The sequence below is a fragment of the Rhinatrema bivittatum genome, chromosome 15, assembly GCF_901001135.1.
Source record: "Rhinatrema bivittatum chromosome 15, aRhiBiv1.1, whole genome shotgun sequence".
Classification (NCBI taxonomy): Eukaryota; Metazoa; Chordata; class Amphibia; order Gymnophiona; family Rhinatrematidae; genus Rhinatrema; species Rhinatrema bivittatum.
Window position 1 is genome coordinate 50,688,791 of NC_042629.1, and position 20,740 is coordinate 50,709,530.

Genomic DNA, 20,740 nt, shown 5'->3' on the forward strand with positions numbered 1-20,740 from the left:
CTGATAGCAGTTGGAGATGGATCAGATTTCAATCTGACGTCAGCCCCTAGTACATATACCCCTGCAGGAAGTGCAGCTCTTCAGTATTTTCCATCTCCATAGCAGTTAGGGACTATCTGCACACTCTCTCAGCGTTAGACCAAATTCAACGGAGAAAACCCAAATTCGGAAGAAAAACCTACCTCTGAAGAGGAGCCCCGCTCTCCTGCGGTGATACCCTCTGCTCCCTCCTCCAGTTGAGAATTCCCGAGGTGATTCCGTGGTCCCTCGCCAGGTAAGCCTCGGTCCGATGGCCGATTCGCGGCGAGGACCTAGCCCCTGATCCTGGGTGCGGCTAAGAGGCAGAGGGTGCACCCTCGAGTGTGGCGGTGAAGGTATTTGCCCTCTTCCCCCGCAGCTGGAGACCTCCCAGAAGGAAACCGGGAAGCGCCAAAGACAAGGTAAGGTAGAAATCTTCAGCATAGACTCCGGTCTCCAAGGTTCGAGGAGTCGCACAGGTCACAGGCTGGGACCAGTGCCACTAGGTTGATCCACCCTAGCAGGGCCAGGCCCCAGTTAGTTCCAAGGATCCTCCCACGTGGAGACCCCCTGTGGTGGTCGCCATATTGTCCGCGTGGTCGCTGTCGCCATCTTGGCCCTATTCGCCACTCCCTTCGCCGTCTCGACCCGGGCGCACTAGACTAACTAGTTGCACAAATTACATGTGCGCATAAAGTTACACGCACAAGGGCATAAGACATTCGTGCTTCGTGCGTCACGCGCCTACCCCCTACTTGGGCGCACAACTGCGCGTGCAACCCATACACACATCTTAGATGCGCCGGAGCGCATAAGGGTTTACGTGCCGATAGCCATGGCACCACCGGAAACGGAGATCAAGGCCTCTGCCCAGCATGCCGTATCAGAGCCGCACAAAGCGAGGAGGCCGAGGCCCTGGGAGATCCACCCAGGGCCAAGCACTAGCTCCTCAGTGGGTACCCCGGACCTAGCAAATTCCAGCGGTACACCCCCGCAGATGGGGACCCCCAGGGATTCCACGCCCCTTAGCTTGGACTCGGTGTCTATCTCATGGGTGGAGTTCTTCAAAGGGCTACACATCTTTGTTCACATGCAAACGGAACCTCTCGCTGATCAGCCACAGCTCCCACCAGAAGACCTCGAGGCCTAGACAAAGGTTCCCTCTGCCCAGAAGCCTCACCTATGGGGACACGGACAACTCTGAAGAGGAAGCAGAGCCCCTAGAAGAGGGGGAACTCCCCCCAGGAACAGAGCCTCACCGAACCATGAGACACTTCTTCACCAAGGATGAGCTCCCTGACCTGGTCACCCACAGCCTGAAGGAGCACGCTATCCCGGGCGCAAGTGCCTCAGGGGAGCCTAAGTCGAATCCCCTGCTAGAGGGCCCTCCGCCAGACCTCCCGCCATTTCCCTCTGTTACAAGCCGTCCAGCAGCTAATTGACCTGGAATGGAGTGCTCCAGCGTCCACATTCAAAGGGGGACGAGCTATGGCAGCTATGTACCCCCTGGACCCGGAGGCCAAAGACCTTCTGACATGCCCAAAAGTGGATGCCATGGTCTGTGCGGTCTCGAAGCGCACTACTATCCCAGTGGAGGGAGGAGCAGCGCTCAAAGATGCATCCGTCCTTAAACAGTCCTTTAACGTCGCCGCTATGTCCCTACAAATGGCCTGCTGCACCATAGTGACACGTGCCTGTTTATCCCAGACCAGGAGCAGCACCCCTGGGGAGGCCATGGAACCAGCAGTTATCATTCCTTGCAGAGGCTGCTTTCGATCTGGTGCGCACAGTGGCCTGAGGAGTGTCGTCAGCTGTGGCTGCCAGGAGACAACTCTGGCTCCGAAGCTGATCAGCCGACACATCTTCCAAAACGCATCTCACAAGGATGCCCTTCAAAGGATCCCTACTGTTCGGTAGTGAACTAGAGAAACTGGCCACAAATGGGGTGAGTCCCCATTGCCGCGCCTACCGGAGGAAAGGAATAAGAGAAACCAGTGACCCTTACCCCGGTCCTCCAGGGGCAGAAGTTCACAGCGCTTCAATCCATATAGAAGCAACTACCAAGCACCCCGCCCTACGGGCAGGAACCAGTCCTTTCGGAACAAGAGGGGAACCAGCTCGGGTCCAGGCCCCAGCCGCACCCCACAATGAGATTCAGCCGACCTGTCCAAGGGAAGAAGCCATAGGGGGCAGACTTAGCCCTATTCTATCACAGATGGGTCGAGATAACGTCGGACAAGTGGGTCCTAACCATCATTCGAGAAGGACACTACCTGGATTTCCTGCAAATCCCTCCGGACAAGTTCGTGGAGTCCCCCTGCCACGACATCTCCAAGAGGGCGGTAGTGGAAGCTACACTGACCAGAATACTGGCCCTCGAGGCCATAACACCAGTGTCTCCACAAGAGATAAATACTGGGCATTATTCCATTTATTTTATTGTCCCCAAGAAAGAAGGGATGTTCAGGCCCATACTGGACCTCAAGTCGGTCAACCGCCACCTGAGGATTCCCTGCTTCTGCATGGAAACCCTACGCGTCGTCATAAGGGCGATACAACCGGGAGAGTTTCTCACATCCCTGCATCTGTCTGAGGCCTACCTACACATCCCAATTCATCAGGAACACCAGCGCTATCTATGCTTCAAAATCCTGGACAGTCACTACCAGTTTCGGGCACTACCCTTTGGGTTAGCCATAGCACCCCGGACGTTCACCAAGATCATAGTGGTGGTGGCGGCAACACTGAGGAAGGAAGGAATCCTTGTACACCCTTACCTAGATGATCAGGGCAAAATCCCCAGAGGAAAGCCACCAAGCAACCAACAGAGTCAAAACTCTACTGGAGAGCCTAGGATGGGTGATTAACACAAAAAAATGTTGTCTGCAGCCCTCACAGTCTCTAGAATATCTAGGAGTCCGAGTTGACACCAAAGAAGACAAGGTCAGCCTGACTCCCACAAGGAGATCAAAACTGTGGAACCGGTTACAAATCCTGCTGAGTGAACCTCGTCCCACAACATGAGATTACCTGCAAGTCCTCGGTCTGATGGCATCCACACTGGAAGTAGTGCCATGGGCACAAGCTCACATGAGACCCCTGCAGCGTTCACTTCTATCACGATGGAATCCACTGTCTCAGAACTACGCCATACGTCTATCACTCCCGGGCAGAGTCCAGACCCAGCTACTGTGGTGGCTACAGGTCAGCCACCTGAGCCGGGGAACAAGACTCTCTTCCCCTACCTGGACCCTGCTCACCACAGACGCCAGTTAACGAGGATGGGGAGCACACTGCGAGGAGTTAACCGCCCAAGGGCAGTAGAACGCAGAAGAGTCGGGATGGAACATCAACAGCCTAGAAGCGAGGGTGGTCAGACTAGCTTGCCTACGATTTGAGCACAGACTTCAAGAAAAAGCGGTCAGAGAATTGTCTGACAACGCCACAACATTGGCCTACATCAATAGGCGGGGGGGAACCAGAAGCCAGCAGGTGTCTCTGGAAATAGACCCCCTAATGGCGTGGGTGGAAGTAAACCTGCAGGAAATCTCAGCCGTCCACATCGCCGGGAAAGACATCATGGCGGACTACCTCAGCAGAGAAAGTCTACACCAGTGATAGCCAACCTTTTGCGCTCAGTGTGTCAAAATTCATAAAAAAAAATGAGCATAACTCGGCTGGTGTATCACTTCTAGAAAAATCCATAATTTTGTGATATTTGTAGCTTTAATATTAATAGCAAAGTTAATTCTAATATGTTCTGTATTTATTAATAAAGCAAAAACAAATAATTCTTTACCTTACCTGTTTAGTGACTTTTTTTGTTGCTGAATTTCATTGGCTAAAAACACTCTCTCCCCCTGCACAAACTCTTACTCACCTGGATTTTCACATACACACATACACTAAAGGCAGACCCCCTTCTCTTTTGCCAGCAACCTCAGAACCTCTCTCATTCCTCTGCTGCTGCATGGCTATTGGGGAGGTGCCGGTTGCTGCTACTGAAGCCCATTCTGCTGCCTCCTCTGTGCAGGCCCCGTGGGCTTCCACTTTCTCCATGCTGATCTCGTACATTGTGAGATCTGCATAGAGAAAGTGCTATTCTTGCACATTCCCAAAGATTACATGTGCCAGTCACTAAAAAGTAATTTATTTTGTTATTTACCTGTGCTGTCTGATCTTCCTTTTCTAATTGGTTGGTCACAGGCTTTTTTTTTCCCACCTTCCCTTTCTTATTTTTTTTGCCAATTCCTTTTATATTGTCTTTTTTTCTGTTTCTTTTCTCTCCATCTTCTTCCCTCACACACACAGGCTCTCACTGTCACGTGCTCTCTCTCATACACACAGAGGCTCTCACATGCTGTCTCTGCAAACATTCAGGTCCTCACTCTCACACACAATCTCTCAACTCATCTCATACATGCACACATACACACTCTACAGACCCTCAGCCTCTCTCTCACCTCTGGGACTCCTCTTCACGGGTTGTCACAGGATGGGCTCTGCGGTGGCCCTGCTACCTGGCCTCTTCCTCTTCTTGGGTCAATGCGACTTGGGATTCACGGCGGCCCGTAAACACAAGCGCTGAGCCTCTTCTGCACGGGCTGATGCGTCTCCTCCTTCCTGCCCACGCGGCTCCGGCAATGTTTACTTCTGGGGCCGCACGGGCAGGAAGGAGGAGCATCAGCGCATTTAAACGCGATCGTTTTCTTCGGGCTGTGGTGATTTGAGCCTCACCACAGCCCTGCCTGTCGCTGCGCCTGGGGGCATTGGCGTGGGGGGATACTAAAAAAAAAACTAGTTTTAAAGGGTTGGTGCAGCAGATTAAAAAAAAAAAAAAAAAAAAGGTCGGTGCAGCCAATAAAAAAAAAAAAAAAAAAAAATTCCTGATAGTCCACGAAATGCTGCGCATGTCAGCAAAAAGTCTCAGCCTGTCACCTCTTGCCACGCGTGTCATAGGTTAGCCATCACTGGTCTAGACCCAGGAGCATGGAAGCTGTTGGCTGCAGCGTTCCAAATGAGAGTGAACTGGGGCGGGACACAGGACATGGACCTTCTCGCAAACCGGTCCAACGCCCAAGTACCCAGGTACTTCAGCTGCAGGTGGGAACCTCAGGCCCAGGAGATCGATGCCCTGGTACAGACCTGGCCATAGGGGACCCTATTATATGCTTTCCCACCGTGGCCTCTATTGGGCGCAATCATTCACAAGATACAGCGACACAGGGGACTAGTACTTCTGGTGGCCCCGGACTGGCCAAGAAGACCGTGGTACGCAGACATGAGAAGACTGCTGGCAGGGAACCCCCTGCCACTGCCTCCCGACAGAGACCTGCTTCAACAAGGACCTATCCTCCATGAGGATCCAGCTCAATTCTCTCTTATAGCCTGGCCATTGAGAGGGCTCTCCTGAGAAAGAGCAGATACTCCGGGGGCTGTAATTGACACCCTACGCCCAGCACACAAGTTCTCCACATCTTTAACTTACACAAGGTTTTGGAGAGTAGTCGAAGCCTGGTGCGATGACCATGACATCATACCACGCTCAATTAAAGTCCCAGTGCTCCTGGCATTCCTGAAGAAAGGGCTACAGCAGGGGCTGTGCATCAAGGTGCAGGGTGGCCGCATTGTCATGCTATGGCTCCAAGAGCGAGGGCGACAGCATAGCCTCTCACCCGGACATGTCACGCTTCCTAAAAGGTGTCAAACTCATCCGCCCATCTCTAAAGTGGCCGGTACCTCTTTGGAATCTCAACCTGGTCCTGGATTTTCTAGCAGGAACCTCCTTCAGACACCTCCGAGGTCTGTCCCTCCGCCTGTTAACTTTAAAGACCGCATTCCTGCTGGCAGTTTGTTCAGCCCCCCGCATTTCAGAACTACAAGCACTGTCCTGCCGGGAACCGTTCCTCAGGCTCACCCCGGGAACCATCCAGCTATGCACAGTCCCTTCGTTCCTTCGCAAAGTGGTGTCACTCTTCCATCTTAACCAAACCATCTCGCTACCTTCACCTGATGAGTCAAAGAATTCGGAAGAAGCTCGTAGATTGCAAACAGATTGCAAACTGGCTAAAAGATAGGAAACAGAGAATAGGATTAAATGGACAATTTTCTCAGTGGAAGGGAGTGGACAGTGGAGTGCCTCAGGGATCTGTATTGGGACCCTTACTTTTCAATATATTTATAAGTGATCTGGAAAGAAATACAATGAGTGAGATAATCAAATTTGCAGATGATACAAAATTGTTCAGAGTAGTTAAATCACAAGCAGATTGTGATAAATTGCAGGAAGACCTTGTGAGACTGGAAAATTGGGCATCAAAATGGCAGATGAAATTTAATGTGGATAAGTGCAAGGTGATACATATAGGGAAAAATAACCCATGCTATAGTTACACAATGTTAAGTTCCATATTAAGTGCTACAACCCAAGAAAGATCTAGGCTTCATCGTGGACAACACAGTGAAATTGTCTGTTCAGTGTGCTGCGGCAGTCAAAAAAGCAAACAGAATGTTGGGAATTATTAGAAAGGGAATGGTGAATAATGGTGAATGGTGAAAATGTCATAATGCCTCTGTATCGCTCCATGGTGAGACCTTGAGATGCGGTGACCATCCTGGTCACCGCATCTCAAAAAAGATATAATTGCGATGGAGAAGGTACCGAGAAGGGCTACCAAAATGATAAGGGGAATGGAACAGCTCCCCTATGAGGAAAGACTAAAGAGGTAAGGACTTTTCAGCTTGGAGAAGAGACAGCTGAGGAGGGTTATGATACAGGTGTTTAAAATCACGAGAGCTCTAGAATGGGTAGATATGAATCTGTTATTTACTCTTTCGGATAATAGAAAGACTAGGGGGCACTCCATGAAGTTAGCATGTGGCACATTTAAAACTAATCGGAGACAGTTCTTTTTTACTCAACGCACAATTAAACTCTGGAATTTGTTGCCAGAGGATGTGGTTAGTGCAGTTAGTATAGCTGTGTTTAAAAAAGGATTGGATAAATTCTTGGAGGAGAAGTCTAGTACCTGCTGTTAATTAAGTTCACTTAGAAAATAGCCACGGCTATTACTAGCAATGGTAACAGGGAATAGACTTAGTTTTTGGGTACTTGCCAGGTTCTTATGGCCTGGATTGGCCACTGTTGGAAACAGGATGCTGGGCTTGATGGACCCTTGGTCTGACCCAGTATGGCATGTTCTTATGTTCTTAAGGAACCAGGTGCTCTGGAACATAAAGCACCTGGAAGTCCGAGCAGACAAATTGGCATGTCTACAGTTCAGCCCCATTCTCCAGGGTCAGGCAGTCCACATAATGTTGGACAACGCAACAACAGTAGCCTACATCAACCTCCAGGGGGGGGGGAACCAAGAGCCAGCAAGTATCACAGGAGATAGATCTCCTTATGGAATGGGCAGAAACACATCTACAGATAATCTCGGCCTCCCTCATTGCAGGAAAAGACAACAGTAGAGCAGACATTCTAAGCAGGGAGAGTCAGGATCCAGCAGCATTGTCAGCCAAAGCCTTTCAGCTGGTGGAAGATCATTGGGGCCACCTGTCCATTGACCTGTGGGCCACCTTTCACAATGCAAAAGATTCCCGATTTTTCAGTTGCAGAAGAGATCAGTGGTCCCTGGGGATTGACTCCCACATTCAGACCTGGCCAGAAAAGGACTTGCTATATACACCTTACATAGAAATGACAGCAGAAGGCGACCAAATGGCCCATCCAGTCTGCCCAGCAAGCTTCTACACTTTTTTTTCCCTCTCATATACTTATGTTACTCTTGGTCTTTAGTAACCTTTTGGTTCTATTTCCCCTTCCACCCCCGCCATTAATATAGAGAGCAGTGCTTGACTGCTTCTAAGTGACGTATCTAGCTTAATTGGTTAGGGGTAGTAACTGCCGCAATAAGCAAGCTACTCCCATGCTTATTTGTTTACCTAGCCTGTGCAATTCAGTCCCTGTTGGTTGTTATATGAATGTAAATCCACTTTTCTTCATTTCCTCTGCCATTGAAGCAGAGAGCTTCTCTGGATATGTATTGAAAGTGAAGTATCAGTCTTAATTGATTTGGGTAGTAACCACCGTAGCAAGCAAGCTACACCCATGCTTATTTGTTTACCCAGAGTGTGGAATTCAGTCCTTGTTGGTCATCGGAATATAAAAATAATCTTCATTCCCCCTGCTGTTGAAGCAGAGAGCAACACTGGATATGCATTGAAAGTGAAGCATCAGGCTTGTTTGGTTTGGGGTAGTAACCACCGTAACAAGCAAGCTACTCCTGCATTTTTTGTGAATGCAAATCCTTTTTTTTCACATTTCCTCTTGCCGTTGAAGCATAGAGCACTGTCAGATTCGCATTTAACGTGTGTATGTCTATTGAATAAGGGTATTATCTCCAGGTAGAAGCAGTCTTTTCCGCAAGTCTCCCTCTCTTCCTTCACATCCTCTAGACTTTATGGATCCACAGTGTTTATCCCACGTCCCTTTGAAGTCCATCACAGTTTTAGTCTTCACCACTTCCTCCGGAAGGGCCTTCCAGGCATCCACCACCCTCTCCGTGAAGAAATACTTCCTGACATTTGTTCTGAGTCTTCCTCCCTGGAGCTTCAAATTGTGACCCCTGGTTCTGCTGATTTTTTTCCAACGGAAAAGGTTTGTCATTGTCTTTGAATCATTAAAACCTTTCAAGTATCTGAAAGTCTGTATCATATCACCTCTGCTCCTCCTTTCCTCCAGGGTGTACATATTTAGATTCTTCAATCTCTCCTCATAAGTCATTCGATGAAGACCATTCACCTTTTTGGTCACCCTTCTCTGGACCGCCTCCATCCTATCTCTGTCCCTTCGGAGATACGGTCTCCACAACTGAGCACAGTATTCCAGGTGAGGCCTCACCAATGCCTTGTACAAGGGGATAATCACTTCCTTTTTTTTTTTACTCGATATTCCTCTCTCTATGCAGCCCAGCATTCTTCTGGCTTTAGCTATTGCCTTGTCACATTGTTTCCCCGACTTCAGATCGTTTGACACTATCACTCCAAGGTCTCTCTCCTACTCCGTGCACATCAGCCCTTCACCCTACATCCGTGGCTCCTGCTGGGCAGGGTCATTTGTAGGATAGAGCTTCAGCAAGGACCAGTCCTTCATAAGGATCAGACTCTATTCTGTCTTGTGATTTGGCCCTTGAGAGTACTTGCCTGATGAAGTGTGGATATTCAGCAGCACTAATTACCACCTTGCTCCGCACATTGAAGTTCTCTATGTCCTTAGCATATGTGCGGGTCAGAAGAGTATTTGCAGCCTGGTCTGAGGGATGCGGTGTGGCCCCTCGGATGGTCAAAATCCCACTGATTCTGGAAATTTTTACAGGATGGCTTGAATAAAGGATTGACCCTTAACTCCTTGAAGGTCCAGGTAGTGGCTCCCTCCTGTTTCAGGGGTGAGGTAAACAGAAACCTGTGTGTCAGTGCATCCAGCTATGGCTGGTTTTCTGAAAGGGTTAAAGCACCTCTAACCCCTCCTATAGTGGCTGGGTTCCCTTGTGGAATCTTAATCTAGTATTGGAGTTTTTGACGGCCGTTCTTTTGGCTGCTGTGCAGTCTTTCCTTGCGCTTGTTAATCCTGAAACCAGAGTTCCTGGTGGTGATATGCTCTACTCGTCACATCCAGCACCATTACAACTTCAGATTGATTAATTGTTCTTGCTCAAAGTAGTCTCGGATTTTCACTTAAATCAGCCCATTTTGTTGCCATCCCTAGATAGCCACAAGGACACGGAAGAATACTGCCTCTGCCATTAAACAGCAGTAGCCTTTTGGCGCGGTATCTGGAAGTTTCAGAACTGGTCCATGAGACGGGCCGCTTGTTTGTTCTTGATGGTGGAAGGAGACATGGGCTACCATTGCTTGCTGGATCAAGGAGGTGGTCATGGGAGCCTATGTAGAGGCAGGAAATCCACTACCCTTTCAGGTTAAATCTCATTCGACTACGGCTCAGGCAGTCTCCTGTCGATATCTGCCCCGTGGCGATGTGGTCCTCCATACACACCTCTAGCTTCTATCGCCTGGATGTTCAGGCCTGAGAAGAGGCAGCTTTTCCAAGGGCGATGCTAACCGGACTGCAGGCAGCCTCTCGTCCCGATCGGGAGTAGCTTTTGTACATCCCATTGGTCCTGAGTCCATCTGGCTACACGCTAGGAAATGGAGGAATTACTTACTTGATAATTTCGTTTTCCTTTGTGTAGACAGATGGGCTCAGCATCCTGCCCATGGTTGCCCAAGAACCCTGCCAAGGAATTGCCTGTGAAATGAAGAGCGATTCCAAGCAACTATGCATAAGCCATCACATATTCCTTACATAAGGGCAAGTAGAATCTTGCTGAGATTCAGCGTTTGTGTGGTTGAGTTCAGTTAGTTATCTGTTTTTAATCAAGTTTTCCAATAGTATGTCCACAATGGCTTTTGAAGAGAATACTGAAGAGCTGAGGTCACTGGAGGGGGTGTATCTAGGATGATGTCAGCTTTGAAACTGGACTCAGTCTCCATCTGCTAGCAGGGGAGCATATAAACCCATTGGTCCTGAGTCCATCTGTCTACACTAAGGAAAATGAAATTATCATGCAAGTAATTTCTCCAATATACTGCCAGTGGGCTGGAAAGTGTATATACTATTTCTTTCAGTTAATTGAAATGTGTTGAAGGAAAACCATTTTTCCTTTAGCTAACTTTTCAGGATAGCGATAATGGGCACCCATCAAAGCCAAATCTCTTGCCTGTTTATTGTGCATAATCTGTAAAGTGAGATCGGTTGGGGGGGGGGGGGGGGGGGGGGGAGAGAGAGACCCTCCTGGCTTTTGGTATTGTACAGACTCCAGCCTAAGATGATGGGGGTTGTTACCTTTACTAATCCTTAACAGCTATCATCGGAAGGTTTTTACTGTAAAGAACTAGCCTTGGACCCCATGGTTTAAAAAAGTACATCTTTATTGCAGAATTCATGGACTGTATAACCAAGATACAAAAAAACAAGCTTGTATTTCAGATAAGCTGGGAGAATATGCTTGCATCTTATACATCTGCTTTGGTATTGGGTGGATCCATGTAGGAAGGAGGCAGTAATGAAACCATTCATGTCCATTGCTCTAGACAGAAATCACAACCATCCTTTACTGCAATACTTGCTTTTTGCTTTAAATGAATTTGCAGGGAGGAGCTCTTAGAATTTTCACTGTTGTCCTTCATACAAAAATATACATTATCTTTAAAACACAATAACCTACCAGTAAGTGAAATGTTCTTAAGAGGCATTGGTAAAGAAAATTGGTGGTGTTTTGAAACATGACAAAAAAAAAAAAGTCATGCATTCATGGTTTCCCAGTGGGCATTCATCAGATGGATAAGCCAATCTATAAGCTGTCTTTTGATAATAGGTTCTCATTTATGTTGGAAGCCAGAAAGCTAACTTACATAGAAGGAGAGAGCTGCATAAACACATCACCTAATGGGTTTTATGCAATCATCTTGCCTTAACATGAAAAAGTGGTTAAAATGAGTTGGGCTAGGACCGTTTTTGATTTTTCTCTGAAGTTGTTTGTTTTAAACATCTCTTGTTTTGGGAGGAGAAAATAAATGAGTGGAAAAGATAATGACTTGCATTACTCTAGGACACAAGTGTTGCATTTATAGGAAATAGGCAACTCTAACATTTATTGATTCAATAACTTAGAATCTAAAAAGTAGAGAGAAAAATAGGCCAGGAGGAGATCCTGCATCAGTCTCCTTTTAATAAAATAGGCAGGAGTATATTTAAAATTAATGCAAACCATAGCGTTAGGAACATCAACCTTGCTGTTCTTGTGCCTTAAAACATTTATTACATCACTGTGATAAATAATATACAAATTGTATATCTTAAAATATCAAGACCAGGGAGCCAGCTTCCCGAGACTTTATTCTGTGAATGTCCTTTTCTCCTCTCTCTATAATGAAAACCTGATAAATACAGTAAGCAGCCTAGGCTATAATCAACTCCACAATATTTTCATTACTTAGAGTTTTTTTCTTCTATAAACTTTATACATTAGTAAACGCTTTTAAATGACAGGAATTCCATACAAATAATATATTTCCACCTTGGTGACAGCAGTGGCGGTAGTGCCAGCCCCGAGTCGATAACTCCTACCATTTCCCGGGTATTGTAGTGCCACATTCGTACCAATGGACATAACTGATTTGGGTCTCTCGTCCTATTTTTCCAAACTCAACAGGCTGTTGGCGAAAGGCTCTGTAATAACCTGGCAAAGCAACAAGAAAAAAATCAATTGGGATTATGAGGTTTTTTTGTTTTTAATAAAGGTAAGAACCAGTTTTCCTTTACTGGAGAACTGTATGGATCTACAGTCTACCAAACTAGGCAAGACCTTCTTTTTATTCACAGTCATTTGTTGTGTTTTTCTTTGGGAGTGGAGCACGAAATAGGACATCTCTCTCCTCTGGCTTGTTTAATGAAGTCAGAAAGCTGTACATCTGTCACTTTTAGGATCTATTGAAAACTGGTTGTCAACACTTCTAGATCTACACTACTACTATGATGAGAGCACTTGTATTCTAGTAAATATTTTGATAATATTTGAAGAGCCAGCAATCAAGCTGCAATTTTTCTATTGTCCTTTAAGATTATATTGCAATAGTGGGCTAGCATTGCTGAAAACTAATTCTAATAGCTTTTGATGTGGGTGGAGCTTGGTTGAACAGCACGCATTGGATACAATCCAACAGATCTGCAAGAGAGACAGTAAAAGCTGTCTTTATCCCACTCGGGTGCTGTCTAGGTTAACATTAAATTGGGCTTGTAAATAGAGAATGCGTTAGGGTTGGTTGTACCAAACGACACAGACAGTGCTGGCAAAAAAACAGATTTAAGTAATTTATGTAGCAGTTAAAAGGAGTCTTAGGGCAAAGACCTTTAGTGATTAATTTATATTCCACCTTTTGTTATTACTGAGTCATTAAGTAGTGCACATTTTGAGCCATTGATGTGCTTTGAAAAAGACCTTTCCTACGTTCAACTTCACATCCATCTGAGAAAAACCACAGTAGAGGACAGTAAATACTAGGGATGTGAATCGTTTTAGGACGATTAAAATTATCGTCCGATAATTTTAATATCGTCTTAAACCGTTATGGAACACAATACAATACAGATTCTAACGATTTATCGTTATAAATCGTTAGAATCGTGAGCCGGCACACTAAAACCCCCTAAAACCCACCCCCGACCCTTTAAATTAAATCCCCCCCCTCCCGAACCCCCCCCAATAACTTAAATAACCTGCGGGTCCAGCGGCGGTCCGGAACGGCAGCGGTCCGGAACGGGCTCCTGCTCCTGAATCTTGTCGTCTTCAGCCGGCGCCATTTTCCAAAATGGCGCCGAAAAATGGCGGCGGCCATAGACGAAAAAGATTGGACGGCAGGAGGTCCTTCCGGACCCCCGCTGGACTTTTGGCAAGTCTCGTGGGGGTCAGGAGGCCCCCCACAAGCTGGCCAAAAGTTCCTGGAGGTCCAGCGGGGGTCAGGGAGCGATTTCCCGCCGCGAATCGTTTTCGTACGGAAAATGGCGCCGGCAGGAGATCGACTGCAGGAGGTTGTTCAGCGAGGGTTCCGGCGCCTCGCTGAACGACCTCCTGCAGTCGATCTCCTGCCGGCGCCATTTTCCGTACGAAAACGATTCGCGGCGGGAAATCGCTCCCTGACCCCCGCTGGACCTCCAGGAACTTTTGGCCAGCTTGTGGGGGGCCTCCTGACCCCCACGAGACTTGCCAAAAGTCCAGCGGGGGTCCGGAAGGACCTCCTGCCGTCCAATCTTTTTCGTCTATGGCCGCCGCCATTTTTCGGCGCCATTTTGGAAAATGGCGCCGGCTGAAGACGACAAGATTCAGGAGCAGGAGCCCGTTCCGGACCGCCGCTGGACCCGCAGGTTATTTAAGTTATTTGGGGGGGGGTTCGGGAGGGTGGGGGATTTAATTTAAAGGGTCGGGGGTGGGTTTTAGGGGGTTTTAATGTGCCGGTTTTTCGATTTTTCGATTTTTAACGATTTTTCACGATATTTTACCCCCCCAAACGGCAACAATACGATTCCCTCCCCCTCCCAGCCGAAATCGATCGTTAAGACGATCGAGGACACGATTCACATCCCAGGTAAATACTATTTTTTTTTTTGTATACTTTGCAAAATAGTATAAATTGCACTAATCAATGAAGCTGAAAAGACATAGAAACATAGAAATGATGTCCATCCCGTCTGCACTGCAGGCTTATACTAGTATCTCCCACCTTGTACAAGTCACCCCATACTTATTAGTTTCCCAGACTGTAAACAGCAGGGTACTTGTTGGTTGCTGTCAATCCAATTCCCCATTGAAGAGAGCAATGATAGAGTTGTAGCAATGTTAGGAAGGCTTATTAGTTAAGGGTAATAACTGCTGCACCAGCAAGTTACCCCCATGCACTTTTTTCTTCATTTCCATCTTCTAGGTTTTAGGGATCCACAATGTTCATTCCATGTCCCTTTGAATTCTTTCACTGGCTTTGTCTTCACCACCTCCTCCAGATGGGCATTCCAGGCATCCACCACCCTCTCCATGAAGAAATATTTCCTGACGTTGGTTCTGAGTCGTCCTCCCTGGAGTTTCATTTTGTGATCCCTAGTTCTACTACTGATTTCTTTCCAGTGGAAAAGGTTTGTCATTGATCGTGCATCATTAAAACCTTGCAGGTATGTGAAGGTCTGTATCCTATCTCCCCTGCACCTCCTCTCCTCCAGGGTATGCATATTTACGTCCTTCAACCTCTCCTCATAAGTCATTTGATGGAAACCCCCCCCCCCACCATTTTGATCACCTTTCTCTGGACCACTTCCATCCTGTCTCTGTTGAGCTATGGTCTCCAAAACTAAACCGAACTCCAGGTGAGGCCTCAGCAATGACCTACTTAAGGGGATTATCACCTTTTTCTTACTAGAGCTAGGGCTGATAGTGTCCAGCGATCTGAAGATGGGGAAGCAATGTGACAAGGCGTTAGCTAAAGGCAGAAGAATGCTGGGCTGCATAGAGAAAGGAATAACCAGTAAGAAAAAAGGAGGTGATAATCCCCTTGTACAGGTCCTTGGTGAAGCCTCACCTGGAGTACTGTGTTCAGTTCTGGAGATCATATCTCAAAAGGGACAGAGACAGGATGGAGGCTGTCCAGAGAAGGGCGACCAGAATACTGGGTAGTCTCCATCAAAAGCCTTAAGAGGAGAGGTTGAAGGAGCAGTAAGTAATTGAACAAAAAAACGGAAGTATCTAGAAAGAGGTTAGGGGTTGGGGAGGAGGGGAAAGCGTAGGAAGGTTAAGTAAAGTTATAGGGAAGTTCCTGGAGCCTGCTGTGGCCTTTTAAAATCCCCCCTCCCCCACGTGCGGAGGAGGCCACCCGCCTGCACATGCATGCACGAATGTTAAAATCCACTGTGCGAGTGTGCACGGATATCATATTTTATAACATGCATACGCCAACGTGCGCGTTGTAAAATAGCTGCACCCATGTGCGCGTGGTTCTTAAAATGGACCCCTGACTGGTTAGGTGTACCCTGAGGTCTGAGATGAGAAGCACTGGTTTTCTCCATTAGGAGGATTACACTACTGGATTTAAAACAAATCATAGAGCAGGGCTTCCCCAACCTGCCCTGAGGCCCCCCCCCCCCCAGCTAGTTGAGTTTTCAGGATATCACAGTGAATACACAGTGAATACGCATAACAAAGCTCTGGAATTTGTTGCCAGAGGATGTGGTTAGTGCAGTTAGTGTAGCAGGGTTCAAAAAAGGTTTGGATAAGTTCTTGGAGGAGAAGTCCATTAACTGCTATTAATCAAGTTTACTTAGGGAATAGCCACTGCTATTAATTGCATCAGTAGCATGGGATCTTCTTAGTGTTTGGGTAATTGCCAGGTTCTTATGGTCTGGATTGGCCACTGTTGGAAACAGGATGCTGGGCTTGATGGACCCTTGGTCTGACCCAGCATGGCAATTTCTTATGTTCTTATGAGATAAATCTGCATGTCATGGAAACTCAGCATATGTAAATTTCTCATGCATATTCATTGTGGATATCCTGAAAACCCAGCTGGGTGGGGGGGTCCCCAGGACAGGTTTGGGACGCCCTGTTGTAGAAACTATTTTTTCACTCAGCACACACTCAAGCTGTGGAATCTGTTGCCAGAGGATGTGCGCAAGGGGATTAAATGAGGTTTGGACTGATTTCTGAAGGAAAAGTCCATTACCCATTAACCGGTTCAGTAGGGAAAAGGCATTGCTATCTCTGGGAACGAGTAACAAGAAATAGATCTATTTTATGGGATTGGCTGGACACTTGTGAGCCGGACTGGCCACTGTGGGAAACAGAATGCTGACCTTGATAGATGTCGGTCTGACCCAGCATGGCATTTCTTATGTGCCTATGTTAACCCTCCTGCTAAAAATAAAAATGTTCTGAAAGTTTTCTTCCTTTAATTTATTTGCATAATTAACAGAGGCTGAAGAAGATTCTGAGTGGAGTTGAAAAGACAGTAGAAATATTTATATGAAAGCCAGACCATCTGGCCCTCTTCCTGTGCACTCCTCATAGTTTACATTATCCATCAAAAGCACCACAGAGCCTTGCTTGTTCTCCTGACAGCGCATCTTGGTCCCAATCCACTTAGCATACGTTCAGTCCTTCTCCTACACCCATATCCAGACTATAAAAACTCAGAAACGCAGTCATGTCTTGTGCTCACCTTTTCTGGTTGGCAGTTGCTCTGGCAATAGCTGCTGGCCTGTCCGACCATCTAAAAATGAGTCCACAAACTGGCAGTGGTCTTCGCCGTGGCCTCTCTCATCTCCTATGTTGTAAAATTTTCCTGGAGCAGAAAGCAAAGAACATTACAATGAGAACCTCACAAACTTAAACCCATTCAGTCCCACTCATTAGACTCTGTCTTTCCATTTTCTTCTAAATGATGCAGTTTTGGCCCAGAATTACGGCTGGATTTTAACCCCACCCCCGTGCGTAAAAAAAAATGGTTACGCGTGCAGCCGGACCGCCCCTTTTTCGAAGCCCCAGGACATATGCACGTCCCGGGGCTTGGGCTTAGGCTCGGCGCGCGCAGGAGTAGGTTTTCGGGGGTTACGCGCATATCATACGTGCGTAACCCTTTGAAAATCTACCCCATTGTGCGCATTGTAACCTGTCCATGTTGGAGGGCCAAGGAGCTGGACAGTGGAAGGGTAATTTTATAGCTGCACGGCAGGGTAAGTCTGCAGCTTTCTTTTCCGTGCAAGCTTTACCCCTGAATTTTCTGAGTGAACACCTGAACATAATTTGGCTTAGAAAATTTGAGTGTAACAAGCCTGGGTGTGTGCACAAATCCACCTGCTGTATTGAGGGAGTTTACACTTTCAAATCAAAATGTGGGTCGTTCCAAATTCCACTCACCCCGGCACTATTTTCGAACAGCCATTTACGCACCTAAAATAGGGTTAATATGCTGGTAAAGTGCCTTTGAAAATTCAGCATTTTTTTGGGGGGGGGGGGGGGGGGGGCATTATCAAAGGCACTTCTGCCTCCTATAAAACTGCCCATCCAATATGCAGGTTAATGTATGTCCTGCATGCATGGAAGTTACCCCAGACTGAGCGGAGGTGGTTTGGGGGGGGGGGGGGGGCCTGCATTTATACACAGACTTTTTGGATTTCCCCCAAAACATTTCCATGTACGATTTAGCTGAGGTAATTGTGCAGGGACACAGAGTCTGCTTTGAAAACTGCTATAACCTATGCACATTTTTGCTGGGCTGTTAACAAAATTTCATTTCCACTAAATGGAAATGTTTTGGAGGGAAATCCTCCAGCTTTCTCAAAGCCGACGGATACTTCCTGCATGGAGGATAAGTGCATGCTTGGAAAAAACCTGATTTTACATTCTGATTCACTAATTTTGGTCGCAGCTAATTGCAGATGTATTTGTACACTGAAGTAGTTTTCAGTGGTGGTGGTGGTGGGGGGGGGGGGGGCGCTCCAGTTTTATTGAGACTGCACCCGCAGTCTGGCGTGATGACAACTTTTCTGCTAGGTAGGGATGTGAATCGTTTTAGGACGATTAAAATTATCGTCCGATAATTTTAATATCGTCTTAAACCGTTATGGAACACAATACAATAGAGATTCTAACGATTTATCGTTATAAATCGTTAGAATCGTGAGCCGGCACACTAAAACCCCCTAAAACCCACCCCCGACCCTTTAAATTAAATCCCCCACCCTCCCGAACCCCCCCCAAATGAGTTAAATAACCTGCGGGTCCAGCGGCGGTCCGGAACGGCAGCGGTCCGGAACGGGCTCCTGCTCCTCAATCTTGTTGTCTTCAGCCGGCGCCATTTTCCAAAATGGCGGCGAAAAATGGCGGCGGCCATAGACGAACACAATTGGACGGCAGGAGGTCCTTCCGGACCCCCGCTGGACTTTTGGCAAGTCTCGTGGGGGTCAGGAGGCCCCCCACAAGCTGGCCAAAAGTTCCTGGAGGTCCAGCGGGGGTCAGGGAGCGATTTCCCGCCGCGAATCGTTTTCGTACGGAAAATGGCGCCGGCAGGAGATCGACTGCAGGAGGTCGTTCAGCGAGGCGCCGGAACCCTCGCTGAACGACCTCCTGCAGTCGATCTCCTGCCGGCGCCATTTTCCGTACGAAAACGATTCGCGGCGGGAAATCGCTCCCTGACCCCCGCTGGACCTCCAGGAACTTTTGGCCAGCTTGTGGGGGGCCTCCTGACCCCCACGAGACTTGCCAAAAGTCCAGCGGGGGTCCGGAAGGACCTCCTGCCGTCCAATCGTGTTCGTCTATGGCCGCCGCCATTTTTCGCCGCCATTTTGGAAAATGGCGCCGGCTGAAGACAACAAGATTGAGGAGCAGGAGCCCGTTCCGGACCACTGCCGTTCCGGACCGCCGCTGGACCCGCAGGTTATTTAAGTCATTTGGGGGGGGTTCGGGAGGGTGGGGGATTTAATTTAAAGGGTTGGGGGTGGGTTTTAGGGGGTTTTAATGTGCCGGTTTTGCGATTTTTCGATTTTTAGATTTTTCACGATTTTTCACGATTTTTCACGATATTTTACCCCCCCAAACGGCAACAATACGATTCCCTCCCCCTCCCAGCCGAAATCGATCGTTAAGACGATCGAGGACACGATTCACATCCCTACTGCTAGGTACAGCTGGCATAACCTCTCTACTCATTCTCTCTCCCCATAAGTTCATGGCTCTTACAGTAGCAGGGAATGAATGGGACTTGATGTTTTAGTCACCGTCTTTTCTAGTTAATGACCCATGCACTAAGATTCATGTAGTGTGCGCTTTTCAAATTAAGAGAGCAGGTGTCTAGATATAGTACAGCTTCACATACTCTGTACTCCAGAAATGCCCCGTTCTCTCTCACACCAGACACCCTCCTTTCACGTTCCAACTCTCAAAGCCATTTCTGCGGGCAAAATAGTTCTTTAGCCACGGAAATAGGCTTTTACAAAATCACCTGTCCAGTTTGTGAGTAAATTTACAAACATAGGGGTAGATTTTCTAAATTTGCGCGATCGCATACTTTTGTTCGCGCACCAGGTGCGAAAAAAAGTACGCTGGATTTTATAAGATATGCGCGTATCTTATAAAATCCGGGGTCGGCGAGCACAAGGGGATGCACATTTGTGCAACCTGCGCGCGCCGAGCCCAGCGCCCGCTGCCTGTTCCCTTCGGGGCCGCTCCGATTTTGGAGCGGCCTCGGAGGGAACTTTCCTTCGCCCTCCCCCCACCTTCCCCTACCTAACCCACCCCCCCGGCCCTATGTAAACCCCCCCTTACCTTTGTTTCATGATTTACGCCTGCTAAAAGCAGACGTAAATCTACGCGCGCCAGCGGGCTGCTGGCGCGCGATCAACCGAACTGGTTGATCGCCCCCGGCCCTGCCCCCGCAACACCGCGTCACGCCCCCGAAACACCGCGTCATTTTAGACGCGCCCCTGACACGCCCCTTTTAGAAAGCCCCGGGATTTGCACGCCGGCGCGCAGGGCATTTAAAATCCGCCCCATAGTGTCAAAGGTAGTTTATCCTACATTTGAAGATGCTTTGTTGTGGGTGGAGTTGGGAAGGGGTGGGATTTTAAATGAAATGCATACTTTTGTATTTAAAAATGTATGTGCATGTTTGCCCCTTAAAAACAAACTATGCACACTTAATAACCGGTGCAAATGTGTGCAGATAATTTTGGTAGGATAATTTCCAAAGGGAAAACATTCAGGTAAATTGTACTCGCAGACTTTACACTGGCATGGACAGTTACACCAGGGCTTCCCAAACCTGGCCTGCGGAGCCCACAGCCAGTCCAGTTTTCAGGATATCCACACTGAATATGCATGAGATGCATTTGCATATCATGAAGACAGTATATGCAAATCATATGGCTTTCCTGAAAACCCAACTGGGTGGGAGGGGGGGGGGGGAGGTCCCCAGGACAGGTTTGGGAAGCCCTGAGTTACACAATTACCCCTTAGATCTTAACTGTATAGTAAAATGATTTATTTTCTCCTTGGTGTGCGTCGTATTTTGCACACCCCTAGAAAGGAAGACCACGGACATTCAGCCGTAGCCAGACTGTGCTTGC

At 47.7% G+C, this 20,740-nt stretch overlaps 1 protein-coding gene across 32 annotated transcripts in view; it reads right to left on the bottom strand.

The window, feature by feature from the left end:
* Positions 1-10,989: 10,989 nt before the first annotated feature.
* Positions 10,990-20,740, bottom strand: part of ABI3BP (ABI family member 3 binding protein) — a 293,742-nt gene continuing 283,991 nt past the window's right edge. For all 32 annotated transcript variants that reach the window (XM_029577766.1, XM_029577758.1, XM_029577750.1 and 29 more), the window contains 2 exons: positions 16,837-16,959; positions 10,990-12,320 (listed from right to left, as the gene is read on the bottom strand). In XM_029577766.1, the coding sequence (XP_029433626.1) occupies positions 12,205-12,320; positions 16,837-16,959 (239 nt within the window). In that variant the 3' untranslated portion in view covers positions 10,990-12,204. The remainder of the gene's footprint in view (positions 12,321-16,836; positions 16,960-20,740) is intronic.